The sequence below is a fragment of the Micromys minutus genome (assembly GCF_963924665.1).
Source record: "Micromys minutus genome assembly, chromosome: 1".
Lineage (NCBI taxonomy): Eukaryota > Metazoa > Chordata > Mammalia > Rodentia > Muridae > Micromys > Micromys minutus.
The window spans coordinates 132,343,615-132,357,523 of NC_137969.1; the positions used below are offsets into that span (position 1 = coordinate 132,343,615).

Here is a 13,909-nt window from a genome sequence, read left to right on the forward strand (position 1 = left end):
AGTGAATGTTCTTCAGTTGGTCATTTGCATCGAGTGGCCCCTGTATCTGCTGAAGAAGTGAAGAAGAAGATGGCAGTACGTTAGATCATGAAATTACTTTTTTCCCTTATTCTTTAATCCTTCTTTTCCAGTCCAGTCTTTATCCCCCTCCTGGTCTGTCCTCTGACTATTTCTCATCCCATACCTCTTCCTCCCACCCCTTTTCCAAGAGGACGTTCCCACCCCCAACCCCATCCTACCAGACCTCCCACTCCCTGGAGCCTCAAGTCTCTCGAAGGTTAGGTGCATCTTTTCTCACTGAGGCCAGACCAGGCAGTCCTCTTGTTGAAGCCCTTATATCAGCTGGTGTATGCTGCCTGGTTGGTGGTTAAATGTCTGAGAGATTGGGGTCCAGGTTAGTTGAGACTGCTGGTCCTCCTTCAGGGTCCACCTTCTTCTCATCTTCTTCCAGCTTCCCTAATTCAACCACAGGGGTACCCAGCTTCTGTCGATTGGTTGGGTGTAAGTATCTGTATTTGACTCTTTCAGCTGCTTGTTGGGCCTTTTGGAGGACAGCCATGCTAGGCTCCTGTCTGTAAGCATACCTTAGCATCATTAATAGTATCAGTCCTTGGAGTCTCCCCTTGAGCTCTTAAGTCAGTGTCTGTCCCTTTAGGCTGAACTCTGAAGTTGCCAGTATTTGCTTTGTTTTAGATCAAGCAAAAGTAACTGGGAAGGTGACTGGATACAGTAGGACTCTTGCATTCCCAGGCACTTGACAGGTGCAAGGCCCATTGGAACCTGGGACTTTGAGTCAGTCTTTACAGTGAACCTGGAAAGTGAACCTGACTAGTCCACATTGTATAAGCAGCATTGCTGAGGCTAACACTGTAGTTTACCTGACTAGTCCACATTGTATAAGCAGTGTTGCTGAGCCTAACACTGTAGTTTACCTGACTAGTCCACATTATACATTCAGGGTTACTAAGGCTAATGCTGTAGTTTACCAGACTAGTCCACATTATATATGCAGGGTTACTAAGGCTAACACTGTAATCCACAGAAAGAGAACTGACGCTAGAGGTTGAGAGGATGAGGCTGGAACACGGGATAAAACGTCGAGACAAGTCACCCTCTCGTCTAGACACGTTTCTGAAAGGCATAGAGGAAGAGCGCGATTATTACAAGAAAGAGCTGGAGAAACTGCAGCATCTCATCCAGCGAAGATCTTGTTCTGTTAATTACTGTGCTCGGGAAAAAAATCCTACAGTCAAATGCTCAGAAAAGGTAAGACCTTCTGTAAGAGTAATCAAAAAATTGTGTGTGTGCTATAAACCTTTTTGCTTTGTTGCTGTCTTAAATGAAACATCATTAACATATTTAAAAAGTCCTAATTTGGACTTTTGTTTTATTCTATAATGTGCAGTGTGGGAACCCTGCATTGCCAGGAGAACGACCCCACAGTAAAGGGTAACGTTTTGATTCCTGTAAATTTAGGTTGAGTTTAGTTGAGCCATGTTGGCTTTCAGAAACTAGACTGAGAGATTCACAACACTGTACATTTCTGCTCTTCCTGGGATTTATGTTCTGGAACAATTGCGCTTTGCCACTGCTAATGGAGTAGCTCTGTCCTCAGGACACACAGAACTTGGTGACATTTCCAGCTTCGTTGGTTGAGTCAAGAGCATCACCACGTTCAACTGAACAATCTTCTCCAGAACCTTTTTTGCTGGGTGGGGGGTGCACATCGGAAGTGGATTATTCTGTTAGCCTGCTGTAACTAGTTGGTTAAAAATGTTCGTTTGGAAGATTAGACAAGATGGTAATCAAGCTGTGCACAAGGACCCAAAGTTCAGAGTCAGCCGGGGCTGCACAGTGAACTGTCTTACAAAATGACCTATGTGAACGGCACTTGGCTTCCTTTTGGGTTCTTGCAGATAGGTTTGGTTTTTGTCTTGTTTTGTTTGTTTTCTGTTTTTGAAGCAGGGGACTGAAAACAGGACCCAGTGCATGTTCTGACACTGAGTTCTTTCTCTATGTCTGCACTGTGCTTTCTAACTGCATCTGCCACTGTGTGTGTTCTTAAAAGTTGGGCGTGATTCCTGAGAGAGTAAAATCACATGCTCCTATTTAAGTCCGAATCATTACCAGTGTCTCGCTAATGTCAACTGTCTTTAGATTGTCCTTTCACTTTTATCTTAGAGCGTTGGAGCTATAGATGTCCTGAAGGTTTCTAGGACAGTAGCATTATCCACAGAACAGGTAAAATGGAATGGAGCTGGGACAGCCATTAGCTCAGAGTCTATGATTTCAGGTTTGGCTCAGCATTACTCATCCTGCTCCCTTCTCCACGAAGACCATATATCCACGGTCTAATAGCTCTGTGCCTTTTGCTTTGCCTTTGCCTTTCAACCTCACTGGCTAATGGCTGCAGTTGAATGAACAGCATCAACATTACGCTGTCTGCTACAGCAGAATGGGTTGGTGGGAAGACAGCGCAAGCTCTGATTTAATTATGCTCTGATTTCTCAGGAGAAATTGTTCACTTTTATTGTACAAAAGGATCACAAAACATATAAATGGCATATAGTGTTAAGTAGATAATCAAGTCCACACCAAGTATCTACACAGTTGCTTGGTTCACAGTGGGAAGGCAGGTGAGACATTGGTGAGGTGGGGAACAGTTAGGAGCTACCATTGCCTCTTCCACCCCTCGGCATTTTTCAAGTGTTATATTGCCAGGCACAGACAAAGAATTCATTTTGTGTAGTTCGAGAATGTTTTATAGTCCCAATACTGAGCTGAGGCATGGTGGGCAGCTGTGGTAAGCACGAGTCAAATGAGTGTGTGCAGCTGTTGAGCGTGGAGACCTGGGGCACACACTGCCCACATAAAAGTGGATATTGTAAGTACGTTGTTGGCAAACAACAAAGGCCTCTGTCAAGCTGGATTGGGTACTCGCTGTGCTGTCAGCTTCCTGCTTCATGGTAAGCTGTTAGGCACAGTTTCTTGGAATTATAATAAATCAGGAAGAAAAGGGACACTTTTATTGTTAGTGATCAGAGCCCCATGGGTAATGAAGATTTCATGATTTCCCTTGTCGTTATAGGTAGTGTTTCTCTTTTAACTACACCCACTTGGTCACTGTCTGGTCGGGGCAACACAAGCACAAGGCTTTGGAGTAGGAGACCTGACACAGGTCCTGGCTTCTTGCATCATGTGATAGACCTTAGAGAAGCTGACTCCTGACACCCCTAATTCCTCAGGTGCAGGCCCAGAACAGTAACTGTGTCGTCTTATAAAGATCGGATGAGCTGACCCACGTGAGGATCCTCTGGCACAGTGCCTAGTTCCCACCTGGAAGATGGTTTCTTTCTTGGCTTGCTTGCTGTTCTAAAGCATCTCTGGTCTAGACGGCCCAGCTCAGCAGCTGTCTGCTGTCTGCTATGAATGAGGCATGTACTGTAGAGACAGTGGTGACAGTTGCTAGCCCACTGTGGTGATTTACACCTGTAATCCCAGTACTGTGGGAGTGGCAAGAGGGTTGCCACAAATTCAGGGCCAACCTGCCTGCAAAGCAAGAGAGGCAGGGCTAGATAGTGAAACCTCGTCTCAAAATAAGAAGAAAAGGAGTTCTTGACATGATGCTGTGCCTTGGGCACTGTATGTTGCTTATCAATGTGTTGAGAGTAAGAGAGTGGAGAAAAGGAGCAAATTAGCGCATGGTATAGTAAAACTAATGTCAGTATTGCATATAAGATATGTTTTTCAGGAAAGTGTAGAGTTCCAGCTCAAGGAAGCCAGCCAGGAAACGTCCAGGTACTAAACACAAAATGACAGGAACAGGCACCTCCTGTGTCTGTCACAGGAATTCAATTTAGTGAGTACATCAAAAGCATCATGCAGATTTGAGGGCTATGTTACCATTGAGTCACAACCCTTACTGCTAAATAACTTTAAGTTTTCATTTATATTAAGTGCCAGTGAAGACTATACAGGGCCAATCAGAGCGCTTAGAATTTTATATACATCCGAATTACACGAAGACTCGTAGAAAGTGATGTTTAAGCTGAGGCATAGACAGTAATGAAAGACTTGAATACTGATTCACCGCACTCCTGTTCTAGGATCTGTGCAGATGTTTGCAGTGGAAGAGTTAGGCCACAGGTTTTCCTCTGTGGCTGTACGCCTGGATTATCTTGAAATTCTGATCTGCTCTTGTCATGTAGAACATCTTGCCCTTTAGTGTGTCCGTTATACCCAATCTTTCCCATCATGCTTTGTGTGTGTTTAAAAAAGAATAGCCTTTTTCTAAGTGGAGGCTCCTCACAGTTTTAGCATTTATTGAGTCTATACTGGTATTGTATATGCTCAGTGGATATCAAATATTATATAAGCCAAGATGCTTTCCAATTGTAGTTACTTCCTCTTGCTGTGACAAGACACCGTGACCAAGGCAACTTTCTAAAAGCAAAGTGTTTAATTAGGCTTATGGTTTCAGAGTTAGGGTAGAGAGTCTATGATGGCAGAGAAAGGTTTGGCAACAGAACAGCTGAGAGCTCATCTTTGAATCCACAAGCAGGAGCAGAGAGCATACTGGGAAATGGAGTCTTTTGAAATTTCAAAGCCTGCCTCCCTCTTCTAACAAGGCCATACCTCCTACTTCTTTCCAAATAGTTCCACTAACTAGGGACCAAATATTCAAACATAGGAGCCTATAGGGGCCATTCTCAGCAAACCACCACCCACAGTAGTATAGCAGGTTATCAGGTTTTCTCTCTTTAGTTCATTGGCATTAACATGCTGTAAACTTACCATCTCATTTTCATGATGGCAGTGAAGACTGCACCTTTAGAATCATACTGTGATAGTAGATTCCATAAGATGTTGCAAGTAGTTGCTTAGACAGTGACCATTCCTGCCAATCATTTGTACGTGGACCATGGCACAGATAGCCTTCATATGGGTCAAAGCTGGGACAACTGGGGCTGTTGTACCCGAGAAGCTGACCTTAATGGTCAGTCATAGAAAACAGGTACACATATAGCTCTGGACTCTCCATGGCAGAGAGTTATAAAGTAATGACTATGAAAAGTTACCATGCGCCAGCATGACATAGAAACTTGACAAAATGCCCTATACCCCGCTCCCAAAGATTCCAGCACGGACCCTCAACTTCATGCATATGTGTTCTGGGTGCTGCTGATTGCCTTGTCCAGAGCCTCGTCTAGGTGCCATGTGTAATAGGAACGGCTAAGACAGCAACTGTGGAAGCTCTACTGAGGTGACCACGTTGGTACCTTCCCGAGAACCTAGAGCTGGGAGTTTGTACTGTTGCTGCCAATGCTTTCATCTGCTCTCCTGGAATGCTCTTAGGAGTTCTTTAATTACATGACCAGAACGTCTGTTCTTCTGTCAGCATGATTGTGACAACCACACGGTCATAACAAATGGTAATGTTCGTCTTTGTGATGTATTGTTTCAGGGAGACTACAATTCAGACATTCACCTGATCACAAGAGAAAGGGACGAGCTTCAGCGCATGCTAGAAAGGTTCGAGAAATACATGGAGGATATACAGTCCAACGTGAAGCTGCTGACAGCAGAAAGGGACAAACTCAGTGTCTTGTATAAAGAAGTAAGCCATTGCTTCTAATTACCCAAATGAAGCTTTAGAAACAGTTACTGTAACAGAACTGTAACTGGGTCCTGCAAGTTTTTATCACACCAGACTCGTGACTTTCCTTCTTAATTAACGTGATAAGTGCAGGATTGATTGCCTAGTTCTCTCTCCATTTTTGTTCGATTTGTTCCCCTTCTCCTAGCTTATCTGTGTGTCCAGTCATTTAGAGATAGTCTCTTTGTTCTAAAATCAGCTAAACTGACTTTAGCTGACTCTCAGCCAAAATTGTCCCTGAATTTAGACATGCTGCCACTTGTCTGGATCCCAGAGATGAAGTGGATGTGTACCTACCATTTGCAGTATTGGCTGCTAGCCTGTAAGTCAGAGTACCCACTGCACAAGCCCTGAGGCCCTGAGGCCAAGTCCGGAACATGGTGATTCTTATCTGAGACCTTAGCACTCTTGGGGTCAGGACCGGTGGATCTCCAGAGCTTCCTGTTAGCCCAGTCTAGCCAGTCAGTGGGAGACGGTGCTGCACACATACTCTAAAGGTTAGCTCCTGGAGAAAATCTGCTCTGGGGAGGGCAGCAGCCTGGCGCTATTACAGATCCTGACTTAGCAGCAGAGGAGTTGGCTGAACAGATCCTGGAGTGTGTAGCTCCTTTGCTGCACATCCGCCCCCATGAAGCCCCTTACTATTTTGACAGAGGGAAGACTTGTAAGTTACGAGATGCTTTTCTAGGACTTGGCAGTGCATTAATTGAATGGATCCACTCCTTGTGTCTCCCCACAGTAGACTTAGCTCTCAGCTTTTTTGAGTCTGCCTAGTAATTCTCTAGCCAGCTGCTTCTGGTTTCCAGTGTGCTGTGGCCTCAGCCTCTCTCAACCTTCTTGTCACGGGGACTTGAGTAGTTCATTTTAATCCTGTTACTCTGATTTTGTTGGGATTTGGGGAGAAAGGGAAAGTAGCATGTATCTAATGAATCCCATTCCCAGCCCCTTTTATAAATGGAATATATCCTAAGTAGTTTTATATCTTTTAATTCTCTAAGGCAAAGGAAGAGTTGTCTGCACTAAGACAGGAACACACTAGTTTGACAGCCCCCAACGATCATCTTAGCTGTATAGAAAAGGAGAAAGAACACGCATTATCTGACTTAAGAAGAATTACGGCAGAAAAGGAAGCTTTGAGAGAAAAGTTGAAAGTAAGTAGTAATGTTACAGCTGCCTGAAATGTAATTTATTAAGTATTTGGGGGAAAAGTTAAAGTAGTATGCATTCATTAGACCCAGCCACTGCCTCCTTTATAAGTTTATACGACATTACTGCCCAGCCCAGCACACACAGCACACACAGCACAGCATACACAGCACACACAGCACAGTACAACATAACACAGCACACACAGCACAGCACACACAGCACAGCACACACAGCACAGTACAACATAGCACAGCACACACAGCACAGCACACACAGCACAGCACACACAGCACACACAGTACACACAGCACAGCACACACAGCACACACAGCACAGTACACACAGCACACACAGCACAGCACACAGCACACACAGCACAGCACACACACAGCACACACACAGCACACACAGCACAGCACACACACAGCACACACAGCACAGCACACACAGCACAGCACACACAGCACACACACAGCACACACAGCACAGCACACACACAGCACAGTATACACACAGTACACACAGCACACACAGCACAGCACACACAGCACAGCACACACAGCACAGCACACACATAGCACACACACAGCACACACAGCACACACAGCACAGCACACACATACAGCACACATACACAGCCCACATACAGAGCATACACACAGCACACCCAACATAGCATTACACAGCATAACAGCATGCCAGCCCATACTGAACTACCTTTTGTGAGTGTGGTAGTCACTGAGAATATTTCACCGCTGATAACGTGTCCATAGCTGGTTTTGTACCACGGTGTCAGAGTGGAGAAGATACATTTGGCCCCCAAGACCCAAGACATTCCTTATTGGTCCTTAGCGCCACACCCTTGAACTCAGGATTGTTTAAGTTCAAGTGTGGCGACCTTTTCTTTTTTAATGACTTTATGGATATTTTTTACCTAGCATACAATTTATCTATTTAATGGAGAGACAGTGCCATGGCTTTTGCTATTCTCTCTCTGTCTTTTGTAATCTTCACCATAATTTATCTTAGAAAAACTCCTCCCAACAGTGAGGAGCCCTGTATCCTTTATAATAGCCTCAGCTCCCCAGGCCTCCTTAGCTGTGAGCATCACTAATTCAGTTCTGCTTCTCTGGACAGTTCATATGAACTGAATCATTAAATATGTGGGTATTTTTTATGTGCTGGGGATTGAACTTAGGGCCTTGCATGTACATTTACCCTACACTGAGTTATGTCTTCAACCCACACACGTGTTTAATTTTTGGTGTCTCTTGGCATGATATCCTTGAGGTTCATTCATGAGTGGTACTTGTATGAATATTTATGTGATGTTTTCATTTCTCTTGGGTAGATTGTAATTTTTATAATTGTTCCCAAGTAAGTGTGTGAATACACCAAGGCATTTTTCCATAGTATATCCACATGGTAAGTTCTGAGTGATCTTATTGTAGAAGCCATGGTTAATTCCAGTTAATATTATGAAATCATTGCCTTAAAAGTAGCCACTAAAATTAGAAACATATACAAGCCTTTTAAGCATAGTCTTCATGGTACAAATTTTCAGTTGAAGTTTTACCCCCAAAGACAGTGTAAGAACGGTTTTAATTGATGTCTCTTGGAATAAAAGTTAAAATTACCAGAGCAGAAGCTTTTCTGCAGTATGGCCTCCTTTAGCACGGGCTTCTTGCTTACCCTTTTCTGTGTCTGTTGCAATGACCAGAATTGTAAAAATAGAATTTTAAAATTGCATTAGCAACTCAGAAAACTGCCTTTAAAGCATCAGAACCCTTCTGGGTTGTAGGAGGCAGGCTTTTGTGAATTTCCAAGAGACCTTTCCTTTAAAACAAACTAAACTAGTCACGTTACTCCCCAGCCTTCTGGAGTGTTTCCTGTTGGTCCTCTGGCCACCCTGCTTTCGAGCAGCTATTCTGACTAAACTCTCTGAAAGCTCCGAGTCCCAGCTGTCAGCCACGGCTGCCAGTGCTGCCTCCCAAACAGTATGGACCCCCACCCCACGAGAGTTCTGTTCCAAGTGTGAGATGAGCCCTCAGTAGTTCCTGTTTGCAGATGAGACCCCTGAGATATAATGAGTTTAAATCCTTGCCTAGCCACCTTGTCTGTGATTCTGTCTCCCTGAGCTTCTGTCCTTCCAGCTCTTCTCCTCTGTTTCTCTCCTGTGGTCATTATGCTCACAAGGGGGACCCTTTGGACCCTTTAGACTCTTTCTGTTACTTCTAGCAAAGTTTATTACCTGTGTACAAGATCATTAGTGACCGGCCCTGGCCTATTTCACGGTCTGTCATCTTTTTCCCTACAGGCAGTTTGGCTATTTCTCATTTTGTTCAAGGCGTCTGGCTTAAGGGACCTTTTCTTGCCACCAGTCTTCTGCAGCCTGCTGAAAGTTCCCCACCTTGTCACATGTCCTTCTCCAATTTGTCCTTTAATGTCATTTAATGATCGCTGGGCTCTAGATTCCTTTCAGCAGAGAAATAAAGCTCCTTGTCTAGGAGGACGCTCACTTCTCTGTGTTTAATTTCCCACGTGTTTGGGAGTTTCATGCATTTTTACAATGAAATATGATCGCATGTATTCCTCTTAACCTCTCCCTTCATATTCTAGTTTCTTTTTGTGGGCCATGCACTGGGGCATAGGAATCCTGTCAACAACCCTATCCTTAAAAGAAAATGATTCTCCGTCCCCAAACTGTCAGTGGCCAGAATCTCCTCAGTGAGTGGTGTGGCCTAGAGATCATCTACCCCATGTGTGCAAGAATTTTGACTGGCTTGCTCTTGTGTAGGTCTTGTGCACATAGCCCCAGTATCAGACAGTCCCCTTCTGTGGACCAGCCCTCCAATCTAATCAGGAAGCGCCACCCCGTAACGATCGTACCACTGTTACAGCAATGGCACATCTGACCCAGGTGGACCTTGCAGCATGCAGGGTGCCCAGCTGGGCACAACTCTTGATGTTTTTCTCCCCTCAACAGCTTTCAGAGCATGTTCTAGTTCTGTTTATTCTTTTTGTTTCTGAGACAAGGCCTCGGGTAGCTCAGGCTGACTTAAATGTGCTTCATAACTGAGCGTCACCTTGGAACTCCTGACTTGCCTTCATGGTTTTATCTTAGTTTCTTGTTTTAGGTCTGTCTTTATATAAGCTATGACGTCAGAGACTTTACTGATGGCTCTGCCCTTTGTATAGAGCATATATCAGCACTGTTTAAGTGATTTAATTAACATAGCAGTCATCTTTTTAACCAGATGTATAGTCTGAATATGAAATACAGTTTCAAAGTGAACACATGAATGAGCACGTGCCTTTACTAGAAAGACTCAGTAATCATTACATTATGTATCCGGGCAGCTGTTGAGACTTGAGTGACGTGATAAATGAGAAAACTGGCCTTCATTTATATCCTGACCAGCTAGTTCTTAAAACTGGTCTTACACTGTTCTGTTGTCTGTGTCTGATCATGCATTGTCTTCTTTGTGTCCTGTTTTTCTTACATCTGAGTTATAGCTCAGAAATAATAGAGCACTATCATAGCATGAGTCTCTTGGTTCAGTCAGCAGCATTGTAACAAAAATAATGGGAGGTGTGTGTGTGGGGGGGGTGTCCTTACCTCTCCTCTTGTGAGGATGCATTGTGAGCTTGTGACTTTGTGTGCTGTTCTCTGTATAATGCCTGTTGACCAGGCTCAATCTACATCAGTCTTTATAATTGAGACCACCCCCATTTTATCTTCTGCATGACAGGTGAAGATAGGAAATGTAACTTTTCTTACTGAAAGAATGCTTTTATAAAATGTCTGACCTTTCTATAACATTCCTAGATTCTATGAAATAGGGAACATAGCTCTGCAAACTTGCATTATTTACTTTTGTGAGTATTTAATACAAATGAACATTTTCTATAAAATTCTTTTTCAGAGTATCCAAGAAATGAATGCTGTTGGAAAATCAGAATTAGAGAAAACTGTTGAACACTTGACATATATTAATCACCAGGTAATCTATCAGAGGATTTGGGGTTTATGGATGACTGTGCCCATAATTATGTCTTTAGTACACTGTGTTTTCAGTTTAGTATACTGTGTCCTTTAGTGCACTGTGTTTTCAGTTTAGTATACTGTGTCCTTTAGTGCACTGTGTTTTCAGTTTAGTATACTGTGTCCTTTAGTACACTGTGGTTTCAGTTTAGTATACTGTGTGTCCTTTAGTGCACTATGTTTTCAGCTTAGTATACTGTGTCCTTTAGTGCACTATGTTTTCAGTTTAGTATACTGTGTCCTTTAGTGCACGTAGTGTTTTGAAAACTAGTATGCAAGGAAGAGCAGTGCCTGCTCTGAAGTGTGTCACGTGGTTCAAGTCTGCCTTCCTGTCTAGGCCAGGTTCTTGGCTCTTCTCTTTCAGCTTTTTGTTTTTGACTAGGAGGAGTGTTTCTGTTTCTCGGGGTTTCTGTGAAAATGTGTTAGGTAAACCAACACACAAGCCACACATTAGAGAGTCCTGGAATGTTACAGGCCTCGGTAGTGGTGAGCTATGATTATTGTGTTTGGTCTTAGAAAATTAGTTATGTGATACATGCATTCTAAAGTGAAACTCACTGTTAGTTTTCTTTATAATTAGCCTTTAGTATCTGTAGGAGATTGATTCAAGGACTTCTTCAGATACCTAAGTCTGAAGAACTTCAAGTTTATTCATAAAAATACATAAAATGGTATAATATTGAATATAACCTATATATTCTCCCATATTCTTTAAATCATATTTAGGTTTCTTAGGACTTTGTATGATTACATAATGCCTCATACAATGTAAATGTCACATAAAACAGTTGCTATACTGTGTTAATGACAAGAAAAAATCTGGATGTTCAACACAGATGCAACCATTCTAGACTAACTAGATAGTATATATTTTCTACCATTGGCTACTCTGTGATTCCAGAATTTATGTAGAAACAAAGAGCCAAAAGTCATATAGAAGTTTAAGGAACATGATACTGGGTTTGGGACCATTATAATAAAGGTAAGGGCTAACAAAGACTGATGAAACCAAATATAAAAAATATACCTAAAAGGAACTTAAGATATACAGAAACTAAGATCAGTGAGTAAAGAATGATTATTAGTAATTCTGTCTTGGATGAATGTCTGCATCTGCGAAGATACAAAGAATAAGAAATTGGCTCCTGCCTCAAAAATACTATAACCAGAAATCATTTTAACATTTAGAGATAGCTGCTCAAGGCTGAAGCTGGAGGATCACACAGTGTCTGCTGTCAGTCTGAGCAGTAGCCAGGCTTACCCGGACCATAGCTGCAGCAGCCGCTGAGTTCTTGGCCGAACATTGGGAACTATCTCCCAAGCTGGGAATAGCAACATACCTCTTCCTTCTTTAAAGCCCCATCTTCCACAGAGGTTTCTACTTGTTTTCCTATTCATGCCTTTAAATGGAGATGAGTTCATCCTTGCTAAGCTCTTCAGGCTTCTTAGCCTGTTACCAAGTGTGGCTAGTTTCTCATTTCACCAGCAGCCATTCCGCTGTTGGCCTCACTTTCGTTTACTTTCTGGCTGAACTGCATGTTTTTCAACCTCTCTGCTCTGGTGTTTCTCCCAGTTCTCACCATAGACCTGACTAATGGCTGCCAGATCTCACCATAGACCTGACTAATGGCTGCCAGAAATACCCAGGCCACAGCGTGTGTGCTTGTCTCCCAGGTTAATCAGCCTGTCATCTTTTATCTCCAGGTTTGTGACACAGTCACAAGTCTCAAGGAGTGGACATAATTTACATGCTTTGCCACAGTGAAACACAATGGCTTTTAGTCCTTTTCCAGAGTCCTTGTTCCCGTGTGAGAGCTATGAACCTGGCCTCTAGCCGTGCACATTTCTGTCGGCATTCTGGTCTTCTCTTCTCCAACTGGAGTTGCCTAACCAGCTCTGTGTCATAACATCTTAGTTCAGGTCCTTCCACAAGCCAGTCCCAAGGTCCTGAGCTCCATAGCCAGGGAGTTGCCACAGCCTACAGCTCTTCTATGGTTTTCAGTGTCCATCCCCTTTCATTTCTGTGAGCCAGGCAACTGAAGGAAAGGTTCACCTGGGCTTACGGTTTCAAGGGTTCAGTCCATAGCTGCTGCTGTTGCTTGGTTCTGAAGCAGAGAGGTTTGGTAGGCATCCGGAAAGCAGAGAAGATGAGAAGAGGCAGGGCCTCAGTTCGTCTCATCAGGCTGCTCCCCAGCAACCGCCCTGCTGCTGGTCCTGCTTCATTATCCAGCACCTCCCCAAACCGTGGGGACCAAGCCTTCAACACCTCAGTCCGTCATGGACACTGCGTGTTCAAGCCACAGCAGGCCTGGTCATAGCACCTGCATGTTGCCAGCAGTTCACTTGTAGGTAGTTGTTGTATATGAAAGGCCCGCAGATGCCCTCCCTGCTCTGCGTGTTGGGTTAGTGACGAGAAAGACTGGCTCACGTGTCTGCTTCTGTATTGACTGCATCTGCTCTTCTGTTTGGCTGGTGAGGACAGAAGAGAGGCCCACAGAGCCTACGCCTTTCATTTAAACCAATAGGTGATGATCAGTCATAGGTCTGCTCAGTTTCTATTGAGCAGAAACACAATGGCGGTCACTAACATCAAAGGTATGACTGGTACAGATGCAGGTTGTACCAAGCACTAAGTTGCTGAAGAAGGTGCACGGTGTGATCCCACTCTGGTAACGTTCAAAAACAGGCGAGACGGAGCAGTGTGTGGCCTAGGAAGTGATGTTACTGTGATGCAGTGAGGGACAGCAAGATGCTTGGTGGCCTGGAGCCTACCTGCAGAGTCAGCATCTCATGGGTTAATAATTTAGTGAAACGCACGCCTTTGAAGTCTAGGCTCCCAGGCAGAGAAGCTCAGCGGTCTGGTCTGTATTAGGTCAGATCTTACTCCGTGTGTCAGGAAAACTTTCATTTTGTTTCTCCATAAATCTTGACTGTGTTGCATGTTACATTCCTCTCGCCTCCCATTTTTGTTTAATTCCTGTCTATTTACTGCAGGTTTTGAGGTTTTCTGGGGTGGAAGGGAGATGAGGGGAGAATCTATTGGTTCCAGGGTTTTGGTT

General features: G+C 43.8%; 1 protein-coding gene across 1 annotated transcript in view; it reads left to right on the forward strand.

The window, feature by feature from the left end:
* Positions 1–13,909, forward strand: part of CEP135 (centrosomal protein 135) — a 54,925-nt gene that overhangs the window by 19,287 nt on the left and 21,729 nt on the right. Inside the window, exons 11-14 of the mRNA XM_080920841.1 lie at positions 1,043–1,266; positions 5,465–5,617; positions 6,655–6,807; positions 10,732–10,809. Coding sequence (XP_080776967.1) covers positions 1,043–1,266; positions 5,465–5,617; positions 6,655–6,807; positions 10,732–10,809 — 608 coding nt within the window. The remainder of the gene's footprint in view (positions 1–1,042; positions 1,267–5,464; positions 5,618–6,654; positions 6,808–10,731; positions 10,810–13,909) is intronic.